At 58.9% G+C, this 20,993-nt stretch overlaps 1 protein-coding gene across 12 annotated transcripts in view; it reads right to left on the reverse strand.

Annotated features, from left to right (window-relative positions):
* The window catches only part of LMF1 (lipase maturation factor 1), a 132,514-nt gene that overhangs the window by 15,847 nt on the left and 95,674 nt on the right, over window positions 1–20,993 (reverse strand). For 11 of the 12 annotated variants that reach the window (XR_010152526.1, XR_010152527.1, XR_010152528.1 and 8 more), the window contains one exon: window positions 8,198–8,365. Coding sequence is in view for 9 of the 12 variants with exons in the window: in XM_024349687.3 (XP_024205455.2) it covers window positions 8,198–8,365 (168 nt within the window). In the remaining 3 variants the exon portion in view is untranslated. Of the gene's footprint in view, window positions 1–8,197; window positions 8,366–9,943; window positions 10,113–20,993 lie in introns of all 12 variants that reach the window. The other variant, XM_024349684.3, reaches the window with a different exon arrangement.

Below are 20,993 nucleotides of genomic sequence, written 5' to 3' on the forward strand. Positions count from 1 at the left end.
CGTCCAAACAGAGGAGGCTGTGCTTGGAGAGTGGGTACCGGGGACGCCCCTCAGCTGACGGGTGACACGGACAACAGGGGCCATGGGGGGGCCACCAGTAACGCCCCCAATCCAAAATACGAAATGCAAGGAAGTGAGACACAGACACCAGACCCTGTGCCACAGAGATGAACAGCAGGAGAGGGGAGGGGCTGCATGCAGGGCTGGCTGAGCAGCACGGCTGGGAGAGCTCCAAGGAAAGACTCAGCAGCAGTGAGTAAACCTGCGGCAGGAAAGGCAAACCGCGGCAGGAGGGACTCAGAGGGACCCGCTTCTGGACATCCCCGCGGGCCAGCGATCGTTAGGTGACGAAACTGGAGATTGAGCCGCTGTCCCTGCAGCTCCATCGGGTGATATCACAGGTGTGCTGCCAAACCTCACCCCTGCCGTTGCCGCGGAGGCATCAGGGGCGGCCTGCGTGGCCGGTCGCCCCGCATGGGTGATGGTCTGCAGCTGAGCCGGTGGACCCTGGGCCGGCAGGACCCGGGCGTGGCTTCCTCAGACAGCTCCGTCAGCCAGAGTTGATGCATCAAAGCCCAGCCTTAATCCCCGTAACTCAGGAGGAAGGTTGAGGGCAGGGACACCGATGTCTAATGAAGATGAAGGGACTCGTGAGGGCAGCCACAATCAGTTTTATGGGCAGTGATGGTGTTTTATGAACTGTGCATTCATGGCTCTCCCTGGGTGAATTGGGAAAAATAGCTTTCCTGGTTCTGAGCCCCAAAACAGTTATTTCTTATTCTCCACTGTCTACAAGGTTACTAAACCCCTGTGCCAAAAACAGCCCCGCCTCCCCTTGCTGGGGTTAGCCACCTCTGCCACCAGCTCCCCTCTGCCGGTCCAGACCCCCATGCCCTCCGTCCTGAGTGTGACCAGGGCTGGTCTGGGGTGGGGCGGCTGGGAGCCCCTGAGCTCCCGTAACAGGGAGGGTGCAGGGCTGGGCACTGAGGTCTGACCTTTGGGCCCACTCTTGGGGATGCTCTGGAGGAGCCGCCACAGGTGACACTGGAATGTCCTGGTGGGAAAAGTTCGGGTCTTTCTGGCCCTTCCCTGTGGTCAGCCTGACTGGCAGATGGGACCAAAGCGACCTGGGGCACAGCCTGAGCCAGGGCCCGTTCGGATGCTCGGCCACGCCAGAACCATCAGGAGCTTTGAGCAGCACCCAGCCCTGAGCGCCTGCCTGCATTGGTCAGGGTGGGCCCCGCCTGAGCGTATTTCCAAAGCCTCCTTGGGTCATCCTGATGTGGACTCAGTGGGGAACTCTAGCCTCAGGGAACTAGGGCTCCAGAGAGCACAGATCTGGGCATCAGATCCTGTTTCTAAGAAAGCTTCGGGGCTCGGGGCCCTGCTCCGTGCAGAGGCATCCCTAGCTGCGCCCCGTTCAGCTGCTCTGGAGCATCTCTCTCCCTCCATCTGGTCGGCTGTTTTGTTATGAAAACGCAGTTCCGCGTAGAGTGCACGGCCTGAGCGCTCCTGGGGGACCTTGTCTTCCTTGTTTTTCTTCTAGCGTCACTGAGCCATCTCCTCAGAGGGAAATCAATCTTCTCACGGCCCATCTGTGCTCGCCCCCGCCGGCGGAGTCCTCACAAGGCTGTGCGGCTCACAGATGACCCCGCCGGTGGCTGGGAGCGGAGGCGAGGCCCGAGGGGGTCCCCAAGGCCGGCACAGGAAGAGGAGCTTGAGGTGATGGAATCCTGGGCCCAAGAGACGGAGCAGCAGGTGCTCCGAGGCCAACGGCGCATGACCCCAAGAAGGAAGAGTGGCGTCTCTGGATGCAGCTTCCTGCCTGTCAGCTGCCACGGAGAACAGGTGGCTTGTGGGGACCCTCCGCCGAGGACACGACTGCGCTCACGGGGACCCTCCGCCGAGGACACAACTGCGCTCACGGGGACTCTCCACCGGGGAAATGCGTTGTGTTCCAGGTGGGCACTCTGGTGGGCCTGAACCCAGGTCTCTCTTCGGTGTCACAGAGAGGAGATGAGGGCAGGAGAACATGGTGGGAGGTGTAGAGAGAATCTGCTGAGGTCTAACACGAGTCCATCAGTGTCCACGACAGCAGTGACCCAGAACCCTGTGCCTGACCCACGGAAACGCATCCAGCCTTGCAAAGGAATCGGAGTTCAGCACGTGCCCTGAAAGGGACAGACCCAGGGTCATGGTGCTCAGGGAGGGAGGCTGGACGGAGGCCGCACATCGTAGGATGCCAGTTGCATGGAACGTCCGAGTCAGGGGAATCCAGAGATGAAGCTCCCAGTGGCTGGTGGAGGCCCGGCGGCAGGTGTGAGGGTCTCCTTTGCCGGGTGTGGGGGGGTATGGGAAGTTCTGGAACCACGCGGAGGCAGTGGTTGCGTCACGCTGTGAACGTACTGGACGCCCCCGAGTTCACTTCAAAAGCATGAACTTTGCGTTATCTGTGTTGTTTCATCACAACCGAAACACAGCTAAGGGCCTGTGAGCCCAGCTCTGGGACAGAGCCTCAGGACAGCCGGCTTGTGTGTGGGGGGCTGGCAGGGCCTCCGGGCCTCTGTCTTGAGGGGGCATGGGGTGCAGCCACCACAGGGCAAGGAGCCCTTTGGGCAGGGCGGGGTGAGGTGGGGCCGGACAGCCCCCTGTGAGCAGGCACCTCAGAGGCTCCAGACCTGAGCTCACCCCCTGCCCCTCCCGCCCTGGCGGCCCCGGGCTGCGTCTCCCTGTCCCCAGTGCCCTAGTGGAAGCCGATGGCTCCCGTGGGGTGCTGGCTGGGCGGCCGGGCTCTGCGGTCACTGCTCATGTGCACCTCTCCAGGCAGGCAGCGGCCCCAGGGATCCGCAGAACCCTCCGGAACAGCTGTGTAAACTGCGTGGGAGGAGGGAGGCTGCTCATGCCGCAACTCCCCAACGGAAGGATCACGGGAACCAGGACAGGCTCCAGGGGGGCGGCGCTCAGATGGGAACACGGAACCAGGACGGGCTCCGGGGAGGCGGCGCTCAGATGAGAACACACGGAACCAGGACGGGCTCCGGGGAGGCGGCGCTCAGATGGGAACACACGGAACCAGGACGGGCTCCGGGGAGGCGGTGCTCGGAAGTGTCAGGGCACTCGGCTGGCACAGCGCAGCACAGGGGAGGACGCGGCCCCGGCCAGGACACTACAATGTTGGAGGGCGCGGGTCACTCTCAGCCCCACACCATATCATCCCCCAAACACCCTCTGCCCTATACACCTGTGGGGGCAAAAGCCCTAGTTCAAGACCCCACACTGCCTGTGAGGGGGCAGGATACATCGCAGCCGGGACTGCCGGCCGACCATCTTGTCTTCCAAGGGGGACGCCAGGCCACGCCGCAGAGCACGGCCACGACCCTGGTGCTTCCAACTCGCCCTGGACACAGTGTGGGGCTGGAGAGGATGACGCGGCCTGACCTCCGAGGCCTGGAAGGGAGGCGCTGCCTGTGCCAGGTCTTTGGGGGTGGTGCTCAGAGTCCCAGGTGCAGTGAGGCCCAGCTCTGTCCACCGCCACTCACCCCACCAGGCAGCGGACTCCAAAACTGGGCCAGCACCGGCACTAAGGGAACCCGCAGCCTGGCTGTCATGCTTGGGAGGGTCCCTGTCTGCCTGCACCAGGGCCCGTTGGTCCAATTCTCATCTAACCCCCTGGCCAGGTTCCTGCGTTCTGAATAAACAAGAACGTTTTTGAGGCCTCTGGTTCAAGGGTCACAAGGAGGTTTTTGAGCCTCTGGTTCAAGGGTCACCTCCCCATTCCATGTCACGGTAGCTCAGCCCTCAAGTGACTCCCACTTTCTCCATTTACTTAAGTAATTCAGCACCTCGCTTTTCATGAGAGCTTCTCCCAGCCAGCATCAGCTTATCTGGACAGGGGCAGTGGTGGAACTGGCCAGCACAGCCTGAGGGAGGGACGCTACAGGGTACACGGGCCATGTAAGCGGGAGGTGGGATCCTGAGCACTCCCCACTGCCAGGCAGCCACGGAGCCAAGCAGACCAACACCCCTGCCTGGGCTGTGTGTCCAGGGGTGCCCTTGGACCGGCCTCGGAACCACACCCGAGCCTGGCGTGGGCATCTCTGTGTTCTCCACTGGCAGGGGCAGGCGGGACCTTGGGGCAGCACAGCCCACGCAGGAGGTGTGGGGTGTCAGGGTGACTCCCGGGAGTCTCCAGCCCTGCCCTCCTCCAGCAGCTGGGACCCCAGGACCGCATGGCTGAAGACGGCTCAGGAGTCACCCGTATGCGTGGCCCCACCCAGGTCAGGAATCCTGGGACACACCCCTCCATTCAGGCTGGACACCCCTCCCTGGGTGGCAGTGGGACCCGGGGCTGGCACAGCCAGCCCTGGCCCCACGCCTTTGCTCAGCACAACCCTCCTTGTGCGCCCTGTGGGAAGCACATGTGCCCGGGGCTCCGTCTGTGGCCCTTCCGAGGCTGAGTGGAGAAACAAACCGGGGCACGTGTGGGGCACGTGCGGGGCACGGGCGTCTCGGCACCGAAGAGAAACGAGCGGTGGAGCCTGCAGGAGGTGCGGGAGCCCACGCGCGGCCGTGGAGGGCAGGAAGCCAGTCCGCAAAGGCTGCACGATGCTTCCCACTCTAGGACGTCCGGAAGAGGCAGCACCGTGGAGACGGAGGGTCGACGGGGCACAGAGAACTTCCAGGGCCACAACCGACTCTGCATGAAGCTGTGATGGGGACACGCGTCGTCGTCCGTTTGTCGGAGCTTACAGAATGAGCAACACTGCCAATGGCTCTCCTGTCAGCCGGGGACTCTAGTTGGCAACAGTTTATCAGTCCTGACTATCAACTATACAAGGTCCTGGCCAATACAAGGTGCTGAGCGCAGAGAAACTGGGAGGGGGGGATAAAGGAACCTTTGTAGTCTCTGCACAGTTTTTCCAAAAACCTAAAACTGTTCTAAAATAAGTCAATTAATAAAACGAAACAGAGCTGAAACACTGGAGCAAAGGACGCAGGTGGCTTGGGGCGGACAGAGGCGGGCTGGGCGGGCTGAGGACCTCGGAGGGTCATGGTGGCAAAGATGCTGCCCAAACTGAGACCTTCAGTAAGTTAACATGGCTGATAACCACTGAGAAAACGGAGGGTCTTCCTTATCCATTAGAGGAGGGAAAATAACAGAAAAAAATGAGAGAGAAAGATACAAAGAACAAAGAGAAAAACACAAAGATGTGGAAATACGTCCACATATGTCAGTTGAGATATACGGGCCTGTTACTTAAAAGAGAAAGACGGCCACGCTGACCCTAAGCATGACCTTGCTCCCCGCTGTCTCAGGAGATGCGCGTCAATGAGGACACAGGCCTTGAGGCCGGGCGCACACCTGCAGTCACGGCACTTTAGGAGGTCAGGCAGGAGGAGTGCTCGAGCCCTGGAGTTCAAAACCAGACTGGGCAACATAGCGAGACCCCCATCTCTACAAAAAATTAAAAATAGCTGGGCGTGGTGGCACCTGTAGTCCCGGCTACTTGAGAGGCTATAAAACTAAGATAATACTATGACTTTTTTTGCCAACAGATTTGAAAACAGATGAACAAATTCCCAGGGAAATGTTCACCACAAAAACTGCCTCAAGTCAAGAAGGAATGGAAGCTCTGCGTGTCCTGCGGCCCGCAAGGGTGATCAGTCACAGAGACCCTGGCGGCGCAGGTGGCCTCATGCAGGAGCACTGCCAGGTGTGAGGGACGGTCACCTCTGCTTTCCAGACTCCCGCAGAGGAAGAGGCTCAGATGTTCTGGAAATGTGAACTTGCTTCAGCATCCACAGCATTAATATAACTTGCCACGTTACAGACGAAAGAACAAGTCATCTCGTGACTGATGGAGAAACGCCACAACTCAACATCCATTCAAGGCTAAAAACCCACAAAGGAGAAGTGAATAAAAGCAGCCACGAAAACAACCCACAGCCGGCATCGTGAGAGGCAGTGCGCGGGGTGGGGGGCCCTCCCTGCTGTGGGACCCCAGACCCAGGACAGCACTCGACCCCGCCCAGCAGGGGAGAAAGGGATGGACGCAGAACCGGCAGAATCCCTAGATCACCCACAGGACGCGTCTCTGAGGGACCCGCAGACAGACGGGGTAGTACCAGTGCAGAGGTTGTCTGGTCAAGGTCACCAGAGTCCCACACTTAGCCACCAAGAGGAGGAAGTGTGACTTAAAAGGGCACCATTTACAACATCCACAAAAAGAAGTCACCTCAGAGCTGCGGCCTACAAACACGCGTGGGGTCCGGCTACACAGAATCCACTGAAGCTATTCCAGGAGCCCCCAGACGCGCGTGGGGTCCGGCCACACGGAACCGACTGAAGCTATTCTAGGAGCCCCCAGACGCGCGTGGGGTCCGGCCGCACGGAACCCACTGAAGCTACTCCAGGGGCCCCCAGATGCGCGTGGGGTCCGGCCACACGGAACCGACTGAAGCTATTCCAGGGGCCCCCAGACGCGCGTGGGGTCCGGCCACACGGAACCGACTGAAGCTATTCCAGGAGCCCCCAGACGCGCGTGGGGTCCGGCCACAAGGAATCCACTGAAGCTATTCCAGGGGCCCCCAGACGCGCGTGGGGTCCGGCCACAAGGAATCCACTGAAGCTATTCCAGGGGCCCCCAGATGCGCGTGGGGTCCGGCCACAAGGAATCCACTGAAGCTATTCCAGGGGCCCCCAGATGCGCGTGGGGTCCGGCTACATGGAACCGACTGAAGCTATTCCAGGAGCCCTGAGCAGCTGCAGAGAGAAACGTGCGGTCCTGGATGGGGGACGATCTGTGAGCAAGTCCGTTCTTCCCACTTAGATTCACGGCGACATCGATGCCCACAGGGAAATCACCTGATGGGCACCGGTGCCAGCCTCCGAGCAGCTAACGTGGAAAAGCCCGAGGGGGTCAGAAGTTGCTCAGGGCCCTGGCGGCCAGAGTGAGGGTCCTTGCTGGGGGGAGGGGTCAAGAACGGCACAGCCACCCTGGACATGTGCAGCTTCCAGTAAGGTGAATCACAGGCCTGCTCACGATACAGTAGCGCCCTTGAAAATACATCCACAGGATGAGGAGATTGCGCCTCTGCACGGCAGGCTGTGGTGAAAACCAGAAACCACCACACGTGCACAGACGGGATGGGTGAACCGACCGCAGGCACGCACCATGAAACAGGACCCGGCCAACAACCATGGGCGCCCCCACGTGCACCAACGTGGCGTGGCACCCGTGCCTGCTGACGGAGCTTTGCCCCTCTAGGCGGCGGTGCTCTGGCAGGCGTGGGCAGGGCAGGGGAAGGGCGGGCAGGGCAGGGGGAGGGCGGGCAGGGCAGGGGGAGGGCGGGCAGGGCAGGGGAAGGGCGGGGGCAGGGGCGGGCAGGGCAGGGGAAGGGGCGTGGGACACCCAGGTACATCTGTTTTCCAGAGCACGTAGAACGCCACCTGGACCTGTGCATTGCCCTGGCTGTATGTTACACCTCCATGGAAACAATCGAGAGAGAGAACCACCTTTAAAATCCCCACTACGTGTTCCCTGGGAATTGACAGTCAGAATGTAGCGTTTACAGGGAAAAGCAAAGGCCCGGGACTGGCCCAGACCCCCTGGAGGCAGCGTGGGGGTGGCTCTGCCCTTCAAGGCACCCTCAATGCAGGGGGCTTGTGGGGCAGGGATGGCGGTGACTGTGGGCAGGACGGGGCATTAGGGGGTACCCGGGGTTCCGGGGGCTGGGGGAGGCAGCCCCTCACCCACATGGAGGCAAATGACCCTGGCCTCTCTCAGACCCTGGTTCCCCGTGGACTGACACGAACACTTGAAAGGAAACCTCTAGAATGGAAGAATCTTAGGAGTGGATCCCAGGAATGTGGGGGTGTCCACACAGGGCCTTGGCGTGCTGACCCCGTCCCACTGTGGAGCCCAGGACATGGCCAGGCCTCTCGCAGCTGCAGGAAACGCTCTTGGGAGGAGCCAGTCCTTGGAGGAAGCCTGGGAAGGAGACCCTCAGCCTGCAGCCCGGGACAGGGCTGCAGTGGGGCCCGTGACACAAACGAAGGCTGGGGAGGACAGGCTGTCCCCAAGAAAGGGGGCCTGTAATGCCCCAGGGTCCTCCCAGACAGCGGGGCAGCCAGAAATAGGGCGACGGGCCAGCGTCTCTGTGGACACAGGGGGCAGGGCGGGCGGCCCGGGCTCACCTGGAACAGGATCTGCAGCACCCCGTGGATGATGCACGCCCGCCGGCCGAGGAAGAGGAAGAAGGGCACCAGGAGCTCGATGAAGTGGTTGCTGAGCGTCTCGAAGCGGTGGAACCACCAGGGTGAGTGGTGCAGGTAGTACGCCACAGGATTGGGCACCGGCTGGGTCTGCAGGGACAGGAGGGGCCGTGAGGTGCCTGGCCGATCTCGGGGGGCGGGGCTAGGGATAGGCTTGTGGGTCCCTGGCCCCCTGACCCCGGCCCCTACGGCACACAGGATCCCCCCGGCCCGCCTGGCCCTGCACACGTGGAGCCCACCTGCCACGCTAAGAGGGGCCAAGAGACATTCAGGGAGCTTTTGAAGCGAAAGCAAAGTGTTCATTTTTGTCTTAAAATCTTTACCATCTAAAAGCAAAGAATACACACCCCAGCTGAAGAAGAGACGACACCTGTAAACCCCGTGCCCAACTTGAGAACACAGGCAGTCAGAGAACGCGCCGCCTGCTGCCCACAGGCGGCCAAGCTGCAACCCCCAAGAGCCGGGGTCCACAGGCGGCCCCTCAGGCTCAGGATGCCCTTTCCCTGGGGATGGACACGTAGGTGGGGACGTGCCGATTGGGGACCAGCAGGAATGGGGCCCGGGTCCCGAGCCCAGCTCAAGGCTCTAAGCGCAAGACCTGGCTGTGGAGACCTGGAAGCCTCCCAGGCCAAGGCACAGAGGAGTCCCCACACCTAGGGTCCCACTCAGCAGCCCAGCCAGGAGGAAGGGTGGGAACTTGCCCTGCATCATAATTCAAAACTATCAAGGCCAGGCACGGTGGCTCATGCCCGTGATCCTAGCACTTTGGGAGGCCAATGCAGGCAGATCACTTGAGCCCAGGAGTTTGAAGCCAGCCTGGACAACGTATCAAGACCCCATTTCTATAAAAAATTAGCTGGGCATGGTGGCGCGTGCCTGTAGCCCCAGCTACCCAGGAGGCTGAGTCAGGAGGATCGCCTGAACCCAGGAGGCGGAGGCTGCAGTGAGCCACGACTGTGCCACGGCACTCAACCTAGGCAACAGAACAAGACCTTGTATCAGACAGTCGATCCATCAATCAAGTCAGAGTGGTTGTGCAGACTTGTCTGGAGTGAGAACACCCCACTGGCAAATGGGGCCCAGGCCCCCACACGCTGTTTTCTGGAAGCCCCCAACGACAGGACCCAGAGTAGCACTGCCAGGGCTGTGTGAGTCGGTGAGCCCAGGGTGGTGGTGGGAAGAGTGCCCGAGATGGACGATGCTGCACGCTCTGCTTGGCTTTGTGGAGGGGCCTGCCCGCGTGCTGCTCAGGGCTGAAGGCCTTGCTAGCACAGCCCACAGGAGCCATGGGGCCTGGCACAGCTGCAGAAACCCCACTAGGGACAACAATGAACACGCCCTGCAGGGAGGGAGGCGGCCCCCAGACGCTTCAGAGTCCGCACCCAGATCCTGGGACTCCCAGGGTCCAGAGAGGCTACGTGGAAGTCGGGGTCCCCAGGTGGCAGAAAGCGCACATAGGGGCTGTGCTGGGCAGCGCTCACTCCGGGGTAGGGGTGTGGGAAGCGCAGGAGAGGCGGCCATGTGCACACCCGAGGGGGTGTCCGGGCACAGGGCCCCAGTGCACCCCAAGAGCCGTGGGCTGGGGAGGGTCCTGAGGCCTCTGCTCATTTGCTTAGAGGGCAAAGAGTTATTTTTGTTTATACTGAGGCTAGGAGAAAACATCATGACCTGAAACTTGGCTGTGAGCCGTGAGGTGGGTGTGGCAGTGTCGCACGCTGCAGGCAAGGCCAGGAGCTCCCGTGCAGCCGGGACACTCAGCCCGCGGCCAGGGGAATGGTGGGTCAGGGCATGGTGGTGCTGCTGGCCCAGACCTCAGGAAACAGCCTGCAAACTTCTCCTAAAAAGACAATTTTAAATAAGAAAAACATGAGGAAAGAGTGAAGGGGATGACACCTGTTTAGGGACTTAGAAGGCAGCAGATCTTGGGGGAGAATGAGCGTCGTCTGTTAGGGCTTGAGTGCCCCATGTGGGACCCACCCCCTAGTGCCCACAGGGAAAGGCCAGAGAAGAACCGGAAGGCCTGGTCTGCCACTTCCCTTTTAGGCTGCTTGTTGCGTGTTTGGGGTTGCGGCGAGACCCATGCAGGAGGCAGCAGGCTTGGCCAGGTGTTGGGAACAAGCATCTCCAGGGCTAGGCCCACACCTGAAGTCCCAGCTCTTGGTCTGGCTTTTGGGGTGGGGGACTTTAACCTCTCCTTCCCTCTTGCATGCTGGGGCTGCTGACGTGTGTCAGCTGAGCTTTGACGGGGAGGGGAGCGGGGGCTGCTTATGCTTATCAGGTGAGGGTCTTGGGATGAAGAAGGAGGTCCCATGTGTTCCAGGAACAAGCCAATCACAAGCGTCCCCGTGGGAAGCGGCCCTTGGATGTTTGTGTCCCAAAGTGGTAATTGCCACCGGCTCTCAGAACCTCACCTGGGAAGGGGCCACAGCAGGGACACAGTGCGATGCCTTTGTGGACGTGGAACCCCCACTTCCCACCAAGGCAATTGCAGATGGAGAAAAATGACACTGAGTGATAAAGACGGTGACAAATGTAACAGACATGGGGCTGACGTGACCCAATGCTGTGTTAAAAAGAGAAGAGCATCAGGCTCAGCTGTGGTGGCCACTGCCCCTCCTGAGCATGGCTCGCCTCCCCTGAAATCCCAGCCGACCTTGGGACTCAGCTTTGGCCAAGAGAATGCAGCGTGAGTGATGTTCTGAACTTTCAAGCTCAGTCCTTGAAGAGGCAGATCCAACCCCATTAAAGGTCCCTCTACTCTGAGGCCACCAAGCTGTGAGGAAGCCAATGGTAGCCATGTGGCAAGGCCACCGGGAGATGCACTAGGTTCCAGTACAAGTGAAGCCTTCCTGGACCTCCCGGCCTAGCTATCAGCTCGTGAACGACCCCACCTGACACCACGTGCAGCAGAAGAGCCACCCAGGGGAGCCCATCACAGGACCAGGAAAAAGAGGAGCCACCCAGCGGAGCCCACCACAGGACTAGGAGAAAGAGGAGTTGCCCAGCGGAGCCCACCACAGGACCAGGAGAAAGAGGAGCTGCCCAGCAGAGCCCATCACAGGACCAGGAGAAGGAGGAGCCAGCAGCAGAGCCCATCAAAGGACCAGGAGAAAGAGGAGCTGCCCAGCAGAACCTGTCAAAGGACCAGGAGAAAGAGGAGCCGCCCAGTGGAGCCCATCATAGGACCAGGAGAAAGAGGAGCCACCCAGCGGAGCCCATCACAGGACCAGGAGAAGGAGGAGACGGCAGCAGAGCCCATCACAGGACCAGGAGAAAGAGGAGCTGCCCAGCAGAACCTGTCACAGGACCAGGAGAAAGAGGAGCTGCCCAGCGGGGCCCATCACAGGACCAGGAGAAGGAGGAGCCAGCAGCAGAGCCCATCGCAGGACCAGGACAAAGAGGAGCTGCCCAGCAGAACCTGTCACAGGACCAGGAGAAAGAGGAGCCACCCAGAGGAGCCCATCACAGGACCAGGAGAAAGAGGAGCTGCCCAGCGGGGCCCATCACAGGACCAGGAGAAGGAGGAGCCGGCAGCGGACCCTATCACAGGACCAGGAGAAAGAGGAGCTGCCCAGCAGGGCCCATAGCAGGACCAGGAGAAAGAGGAGCCGGCAGCGGAGCCCATCGCAGGACCAGGAGAAAGAGGAGCCACCCAGCGGAGCCCATCGCAGGACCAGGAGAAAGAGGAGCCACCCAGCGGAGCCCATCGCAGGACCAGGAGAAAGAGAAGCTGCTCAGCAGAGCCCATCACAGGACCATGAGAAAGAGGAGCTGCTCAGCAGAAGAGCTGCCTGGCAGAGCCTATCACAGGACCAGGAGAAAGAGAAGCTGCCCAGTGGAGCCCATCACAGGACCAGGAGAAAGAGGAGCTGCTCAGCAGAAGAGCTGCCTGGCAGAGCCTATCACAGGACCAGGAGAAAGAGGAGCTGCTCAGCAGAGCCCATCACAGGACCAGGAGAAAGAGGAGCTGCTCAGCAGAGCCCATCACAGGACCAGGAGAAAGAGGAGCTGCTCAGCAGAAGAGCTGCCCGGCAGAGCCTATCACAGGACCAGGAGAAAGAGAAGCTGCCCAGTGGAGCCCATCACAGGACCAGGAGAAAGAGGAGCTGCTCAGCAGAAGAGCTGCCTGGCAGAGCCTATCACAGGACCAGGAGAAAGAGGAGCTGCTCAGCAGAGCCCATCACAGGACCAGGAGAAAGAGAAGCCGCCCAGTGGAGCCCATCACAGGACCAGGAGAAAGAGGAGCTGCTCAGCAGAAGAGCTGCCCGGCAGAGCCTATCACAGGACCAGGAGAAAGAGGAGCTGCTCAGCAGAAGAGCTGCCCGGCAGAGCCTATCACAGGACCAGGAGAAAGAGGAGCTGCCCAGCAGAACCTATCACAGGACCAGGAGAAAGATGCTGCTGCTCTAAGCCACTGAGGCTTGGGGTGTGTTGGGCAATAGCAGATCTCTGAAACAGCCTGAATCCAGAAGCCAAACAGTGTTGAACTCTGATGTTAGTGGGAAAACCCCATTTTAGAGAAACCAAAGTAAAAGTCTTTCTGAGTCTTTGGGTAACAGATACTTAGTACTGACTCACACACCCTCCACCCCAGACAGGGCTCAGCACTCGTACCCGTGTAAGCCTCCTCACATCCTGGAGAGGTACAGAAACAATATTTGAAGAAACATTGGCCAAATATTTTCCGAATGTAATGACAATGATAAACCTATAGATTCAAGCAACTCAGCAGACTCCAAGCACAAAAAATATGAGGAAAACAACACCAAATAACCAAATGGTCACATTTTACTGCATGACAGTATGACACTATTGATCACTTTGATTGTAGTTTGATTGACAAATAATCAAATTGTCACAAACTGCCTACAAATGTTAATTAGATCATGTTGGTTAGTAGTGTTTTTCAGCTCTTCTACATCCTTCCTTATTTTCTATCTACCTGCTTTATCTATTATTGAAATCTCCAACTTTATGGATTTGTCTATGTCTGCTTACAGTTCTATCCATTTTTGCTTCATGTCTTTTGAAGCTCTATTATCAGGCGCATACGTGTTTGAGAGTCTTCTGACCTCCTGATAAACACTGTGAAATGGCCTCTTTACTCCTGATCATATTCTTTGCTCTGAATTCTGCTTTGTCTGGTGTGAAGGTGGCCAGTCCAGCCTTCTTGTCACTCATTCACGTTTTTGGTATGTTTTTCCATCCTTTACCTTTCAGCCTGTGTGTCTTCGTATTTGAAGCAGATCTCTTAAAGTAGTACTACAAACTACACATCATAATCGAATATTGCTTAAAACTCATGATAAAAATCTTACAGGCAAATAAAGATGTTACAGAGTATGTAGATAAGGAGTTGTCACAGGGAATAATGCAAATGAGACGAGAGTAGAGTACAATCTTTAAAGTACTAAACCTGTCAACCTAGAATTTTATACCCAACAACAATCTCTTTCAAAAATGAAGGTGAAATAAAGACTTTGTCAGACATTGACAAGCTGAAAGAACTTGTCACCTGCAAACCTATGCTAGAAGAAATGTCAAGTCTGTTAGGTGGAGGGAGAATGATCACGGATGGAAACCTGGATCTCCATGCAGGAGTGAAGAGCTCTGGAACAAAATGGTGATGTTAGGTGGAGGGAGAATGATCACGGATGGAAACCTGATCTCCACGCAGGAGTGAAGAGCTCTGGAAGTGGTGATGTTAGGTGGAGGGAGAATGATCACGGATGGAAAAAAGAGCTCTGGAAATGGTAAATATATGGATACACAATGAGGCTGTTCTTCCAATTGAATGAAATGTCTCTGAAAGATAACTGGACTGTTTAATCAAACTGTTTGGCAATAATAGCAAAAGGCCAGGAGGGGAAAATACTGTTGGGAGAATATTGTTGTAAAATTCTTTCAGCATTTATGAGATAGGCATAGTATAACTTGAAGGTGAGCTGTGATGGATTAAAGGCATATACTATAAACCCTAAAACCACCACACAAATAAGACAAAAAAGTTACAGCCAAGAAAGAAAATAAAAAGGAGTCACAAAAATATTCAATTAATCCAGAGGAAGGTGTAAAATAATAGCAACAAAAAGGAACAGAGAACACATGGGAGGATCAGAAAACAAATCGCAAGACAACAGGCTGAAACCTTCCCCAGGAAAGACTGCACTGGATGCAAACCGCCCAGACACCCAGATAAAGGGCAGGACTTGTCAGACTGGATTTAAACATAAGACCCAGGCATATGCCAGCTCTAAGAGATCCGCTTCAAACACAAAGACACACACAGGCCGAAAGGTAAAGGACGGAAAAACATACCATACAAACACGAGTGACGAGAAGGCTGGACTGGCCACCGTCACACCAGACAAAGCACAATTCAGAGCAGAGAATATGATCAGCAGTCAGGAGGCCATTTCACAATGTTCATCAGGAGGTCAGAAGACTCTCAAACACGTATGCGCCTGATAATAGAGCTTCAAAGACATGAAGCAAAAATGGATAGAACTGTAAGCAGACATAGACAAATCCATAATTATAGTTGGAGATCTCAATCTCCCTTATCTCAATAATTGATAAAACAGGCAGAAAATGAGGACGTACAGAAGAGTTGAAAAACACTATTGGCCAATTTGATCTAATGAATCCTGACAGAACACTGTCTGTTCATTTTTGGCTCAAACGGAACTTTCACTAAGACAAACCATATTCTGGGCTACAGAACAAATCTGACTAAATTTTAAAAGACTCAAGGCATATCAAGTATATTCTGACAATAAAGGAATTAAATTACAAACCAGTAACAGAAAGATATCTGGAAAATCCCCGACTCTTTAAGGAACTTTCATTCCAGTGCATGTTACGACATTTGATTCTCACAACCGCCGTAGGGTAGTGGGTGATCAGTTTAAAGCTGGAAAGACAGAACTTGCTCAGGATCACAGAAGCCAGTAAGGGGCGCATGGAGGATGGGCAGCACAGGGCTGCATAACAACAGGGCTCAGATGCAGGTGCTGCTGTCCTCGGCTGCGTGGGTAGAACAGCCGTGAGCACTGCTGACCCTGAGGCGCCACCCCTGTCTTCCCCAGCCACGGCTTGTCCCTGGCAAGAGGACCCCAGGACAAGTGGGAAATCCAGGCCCACGGAAGGTCGATGTCTCCTCAGGCCTGCACTTGCCCAGTGGGCTGCTCTGCTGAGTGATGCCAGGGCACGGGCCTGGGGCCGTGAGCCGCGCCGGCCAAAACCACCCTGCAGCAGGCCACCTGCCAGACCAAGCCCCTCCCACCCGAGACCCCCGACATTCCCCAGGCCCCTCCCACCCTAGGCCCCCCGGCGTTCCCCAGGCCCCTCCCACCCGAGGCCCCCGACGTTCCCCAGGCCCCTCCCACCCGAGGCCCCCGACGTTCCCCAGGCCCCTCCCACCCAAGTCCCCGTTCCCCAGGCCCCTCCCACCCTAGTTCCCCGCCGTTCCCCAGGCCCCTCCCACCCAAGTCCCCAACGTTCCCCAGGCCCCTCCCACCCTAGGCCCCCGCCGTTCCCCAGGCCCCTCCCACCCGAGACCCCGACATTCCCCAGGCCCAGCACTGCCCTTCCTTCCCAGCCCCCAGCACACAGAGAAAACATTCTCTTCTTACAAAAACCAATAAAACAGCAAGGAGACAAGGCGAGAAGCCTTGGCTCCCACCCGCCGGATGGGATTCAGACGTGGTTCCCCTAATGGTGACATTTACAGTCTTCACGGGCGACGCCAACCTGGATATATATTATTCCCACATTAGCGGGCCCCCATATCTGAGGGCGCTTGGTGACCCACAGTCTGAGCGGGCTGGCAGCCCACGGCCCCTGGTCGCAGTTAAAGGCATTACAGGATCTCCTGGCCCAAATCCTTGCTGGGTGGGTCCTGGGACACCAGGAGGATAAAAGGTTGTGTTGAGCTTCCCTGTTGGGAGTCAGCCAGGAGCAGCCCCAGCCCCTGTGCTCTGTGTGAGCCTTGAGGGGGCAGGCTGGAAAGGGGCGCCTGCCTGACACGGGGATGCACCAGCCACAAGATACACTGCGTGGAAGCTGGCCGGGCCAGGCTGAGCACTTCAACACGGATTCCTGCAGCTCCTGCTGGGAGTGTTGGGGCACACGCGGTCTCGGTACCCGTGGGGGAGCTCGGCGGGCAGGGGGGCGTGAGCCGAGGCTTCTGTCAGCAAGGCTGCTCTAGGCAGCAGGGCCATGTCCCCGGGGGGCGTCCACAGCAGCTCTGCACCCCCTCAGCCACTCCCACCCACGCCTGGAGGCCCCGCAGAACTCGGGGAGCCCAGCCCAGAGAGGGCCGCTCTGTGTGGTCCGCCCCACGCAGAGTGCGCGCTCCTAGCATGAATGGCCTCTAGCCTCCGAGAGCACCTCAGGGTGAGCAGGGTGGTCGCAGGTACCCTGGAAGGCATGGCCGTGGCCTGGGCCTGGAGTCAGGGTGCAGACCGTGACCTCAGGCAGGGGCAGTGCTTCTGGATCACTCTACTTAACCAGTGGCCTAAAACTCCCCCTGCAGGTGTGGGAGCCCAGAGACACACCCCCAGGTTGCAGGCTGCCGGCCACAGGCTGGGACACCCTTGCTCCAGGAGCGTAGGTGGCCCCAGGCAGATCCAGGGGACCCCCGCCCTGGTCAGGCAGCTCCCTGAGGGTCTGTGGTGCGTGGCCTGGTCCCCAGCGGTGAGTCGACTCTGGGGGGCTCCGTGCCCGTCACGGGGCCTGTCTGTAGCCCTGACAGCATCCTTCGGCAGACGGAATTGTAGTTCTCCACGACGTCGGCCCAAGCTCACAGACAGGCCCGGCCTCGGCCCAAGCCTTGGGGTGCATGGGGTTGAGCTCAGTGGGGTACTCCTGCAGGCAGCAAGGGAAGTGGCCGTGGGTCCCTGCCCGCCCAGGCCCTGGCAGGGGCTGCCCTGTGCCGCGTCTGGGAGGTGGCTCCGGAAGGGGCGTGGAAGGAGCGCCGTGGGACTGAATGAGAGTGTTGGATTTCCCGCAGCTTTCTAGCAACAGAGTTATGTTCAACTCCCCTAAAAAGCAATGGAGAATTGTGTGCAACGTTCAGGGTCCATGTACTCCAGATCCAGTGAGTTTTCTCTGCATCAAAACCATCTGTGGGAGTCCTCACTCCATCCTTCTTGATGACAGCTGACTTCCTAAAACCCAAGTGGAGAGAGAGGACAGGCCTGGATTTTCCATTTCAGCAGCTAGTGCCATCCCTGCTGCTAAAAGCAGCTGCGTGACCCCCACATTCACAACCTGCTGTTGCATCCGCGTCGTCAGGCAACCACTCCGATGTGGGGACCGCAGCAACCCTCCCCACAGCCTGCTGCATTCTGGACGGCGCCCGTCCCTGGTCACCCGTCCTGGGCTGGCCCTGGGATCCTGGGGGTCCTCGCAACGGGGATGAGGACATGGCTCTGGTCCCTCTGCTGGCTGAGAGCAAGCGGCCATCCGTGCATCCCCGGTGTCTCATGGGAGTGAGCCCTTGGCCTGCGGGGTCTGCACTCACCCTGGGTAGAGGTCGTCAGAACTGAGATAGCTGCAGGGCACCCTGGTGGAGTCCACAGAGATCTGGGAACATGACATGAGGAAAGCCACAGGCTTGTTGTCAGGAGTTTCAGGCAGAGCCACCCGGTCGCCTTTCACCCTCCAGGGGGCTGGCCCCTTCTCTTGGAACTTGGGGATGCCTTCCCTGCTGCTTCTGGCTTAACCGACTGAATTTGCCGGCAACTGCCTTTCGTTACCAGCAGATGAAAAAAGCAGTGAGTGTGGGGTGTGAGGCTGCGGATGGCGGTGGGTGTGAGGCTGCGGATGGCCGTGGGTGTGAGGCTGTGGATGGCGGTGGGTGTGAAGCTGCGGATGGCCGTGGGTGTGAGGCTGTGGATGGCCATGGTGGAGTAGTTCCTTCTGGGGAGAGAAGTCTGCACACTCGGAGCTCCCAAGCCCGGAGGGAGGAGTCCCGAGTGAGGCGTCCCCGGGGTGCATGGCTGCCTCTTACTCTGTGCTGCTGAAACTTCCGGAGGTTTCCAGGCTCCTGAAGAGGCTCAGTGTCCCCTACAGCATAGGGGCAACTCTCCAAGAGAGGGGCACCCCCCTCTGACTCCTTATCTGACCAGCAAGAATCGGAAAGACAGCAAAAGGGCCTGAGATCCCCGCCCACAATGCTGTGGGGCAGAGGGCACGGCTCGGGGGCTGCAGGCAGGGGCCTGCCACCTTCCAGAATCAGGTCCTCCTCGGAGAGAGGATTCACGCAGGGCCCTGGGCTCGCAGATGACACCCTGACTTCCTGAAACCTTCACCAGTGCCTCGTCATCAAGATACACGGGAGGGAGCATCCTCGTCTGAGACACAAGTCTGAGGTGAGAGGGGGGATGAAGCTCCTGTCCCAGCTGAGGATCCCTCTGCCTCATGGCTGCTGCCTGACACTGGCTGGCCCTGCTGCCCACCTGTGCATCCCTCTCCCGGGGTCCCCATGTAGCTGTCCCTAAAACCCCACCCCAGATGTGGTGTCCTCGCTCTCCCCACACACTGCCCCCTGTACCTAGGACCCCCCAGTGCTTCTGGCCTTGGACTGGGCATGGCCACTGCTCCGTCTGTTGAGTGGAGTCCAGGCCCCTGAGGCCGGTATATGGGCCATTCCTGCCCCAGGAGACACAGTGAACCGCAAAGAGCCGTGTTGCGGCGGGCCACCTGCTGCAGGCACGGCGCCGCACTGCTCTGAACACTCGCTACTCCAGGTACTTGCTCCTGGAGCCCCAAGGGGCCCCCGGGAAGCAAGAAAAGGGGCTCCTGGGCCCCGTCCCAACTCAGCGGGGCTCCCTCATGCCTCTTCAAGTCACAGTGGGTTTTGAAATGCGATTCCCCAAGGACAGCCTCCACAGCTGGAAGGAGCCGGCCCGGCCCGCCGAGACAGCAGCTGCTGCCAGAGCCTCACGCTGCCTGGCTTGGCCCTGGACCCCATGTGACCATCAGGACATCAGGCTCATGGCTCTCTGTGAGCCAAGGCTCAGCCTGTCCTGGGATGTGGATGATAAGGGCCCTGACCTCACACACCCTGCGCTCCAGCCTCAGTGTCTGGAGATGGGAGTGGCCCCAGCCACAATCCAACCTCCCAGGAGGCTCCACCTTCCAGAAGCTCAGCCATGTGGGCACGGGACCCCCCATGTGTCTGGGCCTCTTCTAAGGACACAGTCATTGGATTTGGGGCTCAGCAGTCCACTCTGACTTCATCTTAACTAATCACAAGGAGGCCCCAGATAAAGCCACGCTCCAAGCTCCAGGGAGAGTGGGTTTGGGCCCTGCCTGCAGGCCCTGACACTGCTGCGGCCAACCCTCCGGGTGGCAGTGACACCGAGGGTGCCTCGAGACATCCAGGGCCATCCCTCCGGCCCGGGCTGCCCCTGCCTGTGTGCTCCAGGCCGGGCCCACCCTGTCCACCGTCTCGGGCCATGTCTGAACTGGTGTTGATGGCTGACACAGAGCACTCCTCACACACAGCACAGCAGAGAGCTCTGGTGAGGGGCAGTCCTGGGCCTTTGAGGCACAGGAAGAACTGGGTGCTCACGGGGGCGGGAGGGACCCACTGCATCCCAGCTGGCCACATGGACACAGGGGAAGGCAGTGCTGACAGGCAGCTGTGGGCCCCCCCGGCCCGCCTCCCCAAGAGTTGCGACCTGTGTCCTCGCCGGAGTGCAGCTGTGGCATGACCCGTCCCCCAGAAACACCACACCCTGGTGGTCCTGGCCAGGCGAGTCCTGGGGATCCTGAGACACTCCTGGGCCCAGAGCAGCCACATTCACTGAAGAGACGCAGCCCAGGATGCCTGACGCCGGCTTTGAAATGCAGCCACTACGTAGAGAAGGCATCAGAGTGTTTGTTTGTGGGGACATGGTGGGCGCCTCAGTGTCTCTTGCCAATGGAAAGCTGTGCGGGACGGTCCTCACCAGCACGCAGCCTTCGTGGACCTGAGCCCACTGCACCACTGCTGTCGCCACCCGTGCTGGGCCAGGGGGCTCAGTGAGATGTGCTATGGAGCTTCTGGCCTGGAGACAAGGGGTCCACCCAGCTTTCCTGACCTGTCCTGAGAGCATCTGGAGACACAGGACCCCCCACCACTTTCCTGACCTGTCCTGAGGGTGATGGGGGAGACACAGGCCCCCCTGCCCACTTTTCTGACCTGTCCTGAGGGCGTCTGGAGACACTGGTCCCCTCAGCTTTCCTGACCTGGGCTGAGGGCGCTGGACCTTATCGGGGGCAGGGTGGCTGGCGTGGGCTGCGGTGTGCACAGCTTTGTTGGCGAAAGCCTCTCACACACGCGTGCCCTGCGGCTGCTCCCTGTCATGGCTGTGTTGGGACCATCCAGCCAAAGAGCTGAGAGTGTTTACTTTCTGGTATTTCACAGACCGTCAGCTGAACCTGCTCTCGGACAAAGAGAGGAGCTCGCGGGTCCTCAGCAAGGCGGGGCACTTGATGGGCTATGGAGACATCTCAAGAGCCTGAAGAATAAAGTCAGGACACAGCCACTAAATGCAGGCACAAATGCCTGTGCCAGGCCGGCACGTGGACCAAGACCCGGAATCGCAGCAGAGGCGCCACGTGAGGACGGTGCCAGCTCCACGCTTGGAGGCGGTGAGTGCCAGAGCAACCCTGGCAGAAAACGCAAAGGCAATGAGACAGCTGTCACTGGCTGTCGGCGGCACGC

The sequence above is a fragment of the Pan troglodytes genome, chromosome 18, assembly GCF_028858775.2.
Source record: "Pan troglodytes isolate AG18354 chromosome 18, NHGRI_mPanTro3-v2.0_pri, whole genome shotgun sequence".
Classification (NCBI taxonomy): Eukaryota; Metazoa; Chordata; class Mammalia; order Primates; family Hominidae; genus Pan; species Pan troglodytes.